The sequence below is a fragment of the Macadamia integrifolia genome, chromosome 10 (genome assembly GCF_013358625.1).
Source record: "Macadamia integrifolia cultivar HAES 741 chromosome 10, SCU_Mint_v3, whole genome shotgun sequence".
Classification (NCBI taxonomy): Eukaryota; Viridiplantae; Streptophyta; class Magnoliopsida; order Proteales; family Proteaceae; genus Macadamia; species Macadamia integrifolia.
This window is the reverse complement of record NC_056566.1, coordinates 2,877,811-2,883,750: the sequence shown is the minus strand read 5'-3', so window position 1 is coordinate 2,883,750 and position 5,940 is coordinate 2,877,811. Positions and strand designations below refer to the sequence as shown.

The 5,940-nt window shown below is 41.3% G+C and overlaps 1 protein-coding gene across 4 annotated transcripts in view; it reads left to right on the top strand.

The window, feature by feature from the left end:
* The window catches only part of LOC122090473 (dihydroxy-acid dehydratase, chloroplastic-like), a 22,434-nt gene continuing 16,494 nt past the window's right edge, over nucleotides 1-5,940 (top strand). For all 4 annotated transcript variants that reach the window (XM_042660073.1, XM_042660071.1, XM_042660074.1 and 1 more), the window contains exons 1-2: nucleotides 1-603; nucleotides 1,734-1,805. In XM_042660073.1, the coding sequence (XP_042516007.1) occupies nucleotides 52-603; nucleotides 1,734-1,805 (624 nt within the window). In that variant the 5' untranslated portion in view covers nucleotides 1-51. The remainder of the gene's footprint in view (nucleotides 604-1,733; nucleotides 1,806-5,940) is intronic.

The window sequence follows — 5,940 nt, the reverse complement described above, 5'->3', positions numbered from 1 at the left end:
AACTTCTTCAGTCTTTTTCAGTTGAGCCACCACTGTCACCACCACTACACGATGCAGGCCGCTCTCTTTTCACCAGCGGTCAACTCCTCCGCCGCCACCACTACATACTTGGAACCTCAACCTCTCCGCCGCCACTATTGTTCCTTCCGTCGCCCCCACACGATCCGTGCTTCGATCGAGGCTGTTCCACCTCCCCCTGAATCCTCAGCAACCCCCTCTCAACATCTCAAACTCAACAAGTACAGCTCCCGAATCACCGAACCCAAGTCCCAGGGTGGGTCTCAGGCCGTCTTATATGGTGTTGGCCTCTCTGATGACGACATGCATAAGCCTCAGGTCGGCATCTCTTCGGTCTGGTACGAGGGTAACACCTGCAATATGCACCTCCTACGCCTCGCCGAAGCTGTCAAGGAAGGCGTTACAGAGGCTGGAATGGTTGGCTTTAGGTTTAATACGATCGGGGTTAGTGATGCCATCTCCATGGGTACCCGAGGAATGTGCTATAGTTTGCAGTCCCGGGACTTGATTGCCGATAGTATTGAGACTGTTATGGCCGCCCAGTGGTATGACGGGAACATTTCGATTCCTGGTTGTGACAAGAATGTAAGTTCTTTCTTTTTTTTGTTCAATTTTCGGTTTCTTTATCTGGATGTATAGGATTTTTGTTTTCTCAGTTAATATGGTGAAACATTGGATGGAAACTGTGCATTTTCTATAATTATACACTTGAGCTGAGCTGCCAATGTTAAACCATTTATCTTTGATGTTAGAAGAAAATGGAATTTATTTATTTGTTCTTATAATTTGATTCAACCTTTTTATCTACTATGTTAGAAGCATAAGCCCAATGATGTAAGGCAAAATTCTAACTTTCGAAGGATGCTTAGCATGCGACTCTTTTTATATCTAATATTACTTAGAAATGAACTTTGTGGATGTTGGGACTATCAGAGGGGGAATTCTAAATCTTCACTAACCTGGGGCTGCCCTGTCAATGATTTATTAGAGGTTTGTTTTTGTTTGGCATGGGTGAAGTTTCTCAGAGTAGGAAAAATGGGTGGTCACAATTTGGTTGTCACTTAGAATCATCAGATGATTTGGTTTTGCTCCTTCTTTTAATTATATTTACAACTGGGGTTTTGTCTGATGCTTCTTTTCTCAATGCCAAGCCAATGAAGAGATTGTGTGATGCAGAGTCTGAACTCTGAAATGACAGTGTTCTGTTATTTCAAATTGACATTTGATTCCTATTTCATTAATCCTATGCTACCTTTTTATTTATTTATTTATTTATTTATTTTGCTTCCTGTTGTTTCTATTTTTCCTGGGTGTGGAAGGGGGGGAGGAGGTGGTATGTTTACATAGGGTCAATGTACTAAACCATCTGTATCTGTCCCAAAGATATTTAGATTATTTTTTAATCATCCAAAGTTTCATATTCTCTAGGGAGGTCTTTGTCCTTTATTGAAATATGAAGAAAATATAAGAGAAAGAAGAAGAAATACCTTGGTCTATCTCCTGTGTTCCAATATTTTCTGATTCTGTTTCATGAGTGTGATAATGTAGTGATATTCAAGTAGTTGGATCCTTGGATATTTGGATTATGCTAGTAACTGTCTTGGATATCATCAGTCGTCTACATTTTAGTTATATTGATATGGTTTTTCATATTACTTGGCTTTTAGGTTGCTGTAAGTTTATTTACTTTGAAATTAATGATAATTCTTCCTCAGATGCCAGGTACAATTATGGCAATGGGCCGACTTAATCGCCCGAGTATCATGGTTTATGGTGGAACAATCAAGGTCAGACACCAGTTCTCCTGGTTACTGGAAGTCTATTTTGTAGCCAACTGGTTTGCATTAATTTTTTCATTGTTGGCATGTTTGAACATTTCTATTTGAAAGCTTGCACCTATAGTTCAAAAAGTTGTATTTCGGTTAAGACTGAAATATACTGAAAACAGTGCATTTTTGCTAGCATGCTTTTGTTGGCCCCCCTTTTTTTTTTTTTTTTTTTGGGAGTTGGGGGGAGTAAACAGCCATATCAAGTTCTGATACTTCAGGAAACTATTTTTATCCTATATAAACATATGTAAACCTTTATATTACAAGAAAAGTCACACAAAGTGGTGGTTTGGATTTGCACCCTTGGTTTGTAGTATATGCCGAGCCCTATTGTATACCTTATGTAATATTGCCTATTCTACACATTATTTTAGTACTACAAGATAGAAAATGGAAGTAAAACAAGTAAATTATGCACCATGAATGAAGAAACATAATATTAATTAATTCTTTATGAAATAGTGCAAAGTAAATGTAACTTATACATCAAAGTCCCAACAATACAATACAGTCTGCAAATACATGAGTACAAACTACAAAGTGGACCTTCTCAGCAATCCTAATTGCAAGTACCATGAACTATGATGTGGAGGATTGGGCCCCTTCATAGACCAATGGTGTTTTTTCCAATTTTCTTCCTACTACATGACAAATGTTGGCCACATCATAGTGTGCCGGAAGATACGCTCAAAGTCCTCCATAACTGCCCTGTAAATGGCATCATCTACATCCTAGAGGTAACATATCCTAAGGTATAGGTCACCTGTCACCTGTCACCTGTCACCGTAATGTGAAGAATCAGCCATTGTGACTTGATGGTGTTGCCAACATGTACGGCTAGTGGGCTGGGTAGGAGAAGAAGTTGTCCACAAATGATGGTCCAGTTTGTGACTAAATGGGTGTCATATTCAAAAGTCAAAAGCACTGGGAACAAATGAAGATGTATTCTATCCCACACTAGTGAAATGGTTATAGCTGCCACCATATGCACTGAACTCCAACCAGCTGCTCTCTTCGGCAAAGGATGGGGCACGCCAATGCTCACTTCCTCTACTGCCCCTTATACTCAATCCTCCAACAATGCTAGACAATTTATCGATGTCCATACAATCAGCCTACTCATCTGGTTGGAATTGGTGACGAAGCCAACTCATGTATTCTGCACGTGAGGAGAATGGACATGGCCCGTTATCCATATCCTATGTGGCGTGATCAAACTGGATCTCCCCTATGAATCAAATCGGCTCCCGCCCTACTCCTTTGACTAGTCTTCCTCTTCTCAAAGGGAAGGATATCTATCACCACCCCCATCATCATCACCACCATCGTCGTCATCGCCGCCATCATCTCCATGAATAGTCGTTGACTGTGTGCGAGTGTGACCACTAGAATGGGACTAGTGGAGATCATCCTCCTCATCATCCCTGTCAACTGTGGGCTTGAATGGTCGGAGTGTTTGTGAGTGCATGCGACCTTCTAAAGCTATAAAGTCCTCCACATCAGCATCCATCTGACTGGTTATCTAGGGGTCAGGCCTACCCCTAGCTTGATCCATCACCGACTCACCTCTATCCCTCACCCACTCCACCAAGGGATCATCCTCCTTTGACTCCACCTCGAAAATGTTGGCAAGCTCAATCAGGTTCCTGTCATTGTCCATACCCATATGTATGTGTTGCATCTTTAGTCTCATATTGTAATGCACTAACACCATGTCTGCCAGATAGATGTTGGGAACCCAATCGGTTCTTCCTCTTGGAATGGATGAGCAAAAATTTACTCCAGTTTCGCTCATAGCTGGAGATGGAATATATTTGGAAGAGCACCTTAATTGCTATCTTCCTCAATTCTTGTGTGTCTCCCCATAGAACACCCGCATTTAGCTGCACTACAACAGTAAGACGTGTTATTTGCATTTCACAAGTTTTAATAGTTAATATAGATGTAAGAAAGACTGTAAGAGAATAAGATACTGAATTGTGTACCAACATCAATATTTTCACTGCTAGCTAGTGCGGTGGGGGCTCCAAAACTCCCCAAGGCATCCCTGAAAGAGTTAATCTATACCTATTTGGAAAATTGTTAATGTTACAACCAATACCAGTTGGAGTACTTATTATATTCTTAATGAACTGCAAAACTCACCTCTAAGCTACAAAGAGATTGTATGACATCACTTGGCTCTGACTTGGCAACCACTTGCTTCAACGCCTCTATAAGATCCGGATTCATCCCAAGTTTCTGTGGCTATATTAATACAATGATACTTTGGGTTTAAATAGTATGCTGAAGATTACATATAAATTTTGTAAATATATAGAAATATTCGATAAATTATAAAATGCAATGTCAATTAGGTACATTAAAAAAATGCTTACCAGCCTTATACAATAGATGCATAATTGAAGCTCCCAATGATCCTTGATAATCTTGAGGAAGGCCATGCTGCCACATGGCATCGCATTGTGCTCATACTTCTTCATCATATCCACAACAACATACAAGTGTGGCATGGTGGGTTGAAAGCAAAGTCCACCAACCCCAGGACTTTACCAATGGGTCCAAAACTTTCACCACCATATTCAAGTGGTGCCACAACTCCTCAAATGAAATGGTAGACTGCGTTGCCCTACCACCAGTGGAACTCAACTCCCTCGACCCAAACCACTCCTCAGATGCAAATATAGATTTGAGGCCAACCTTCTTTGCCTCAAAGCTCTTCAACATAATGTAGATTGTGTCTAATCTAATGATGCCAAGCCTGACCAAGTCCCCACCACAATTCTCCCTCGGAAGGTTCAATGCAAACCAATGGTTATAGATAAAGATGTTTACCTATCTCACTCTCTCAACCACACTCTACACCAATTTTATCTTTCCTATGTCCGTTATCATGAGGTCAATGCAATGGGCTGAACTATTGGTTCAAAAGAGCCGATACCTACTATTACACTTCAACTTCTCACCGGCCTTCTTAAAGTTGCTTTCGTTGTCCATCACATCCTAGACAATGTTCTCCACTCTCACCTCTGGAACCACATTCTTCAACAACTTATAAATTTATTTTGCATCTTTTTTCTCCTTAGATGCATCCAAAATTTGCAGAATACTATTCTCTTGTCACAGTAAAGCATAAGGTTAATGATGGATTTTCTCGTGGGCCCAGTCCAATCATCACCAGGTAGCTCTTCCACATCCCCTTCAGGCCATCTATAATCTATATACTCCTGAAGCTCCTGTTTCTACTGGGGAAAATACACATTAATCACCTTGTATGCGGCGGGCCTTTTGACCCCTGGGCCAGCCTCAGCCACCGTATCTAGTATAGTCTGATAATAGGGCCCCATAGCAGCATGTGTCTACTGAGTTGCTATGGAATAACAACCACTTAGACACAACCTCCCCAACTTTCCCTTCGTATCACTCCGCATGTGCTTCAATTTATGCTGCATGTGGCCTTTTTTTCTGTCAATGTTAGGATCTTTCTGTAGTACAAAGTCCTCTCATGGTGGTACTGGAGGTGGAGCTGCTCTAATACTCTGTGATCTCCTTATGGGCAACTCAGCTTACCTCCTCCCCTGTGGTTGTGGCAGTACAGATCCACTACCACTACCACTACCACTACCACATCCTCTAGATGGATCAGCTCCTCCTCTCCTAGAGGCTCTTTGTTTATTCTCCCCTATGCCTGCTGAAAATCCCTACCCTCTGTCTTTATCTGCATATCATCAGGCATATATATAGGGTCATCATCAATCCCCTATCCTGGTTGGGTCGCTAGAACTAACTTTTCAAATTCCCCCTTGCCTTCTCCTTTTCTTTCTTCCTTTGATGCCCTCCCCTCATGTGTGCAGCTATGGCCCTAGAAATCTCCACATGAACCATAGGACATGTGACCACATCTTTAGCATTCCCATCCAAATGTTGTTTGTCTTTTTGCCCCACCTTCTCCTATGATCTTCTTACAACACTAATTACACTGTGTTTTGCTTTTGTCACCTCAAATTGGCACTCCATGCTATGTCTTCCATGTCGCTATCTCCTCCCTATGCAACCATCATCCACCACCGTATTGTTGTATTAAAAAAAAAAA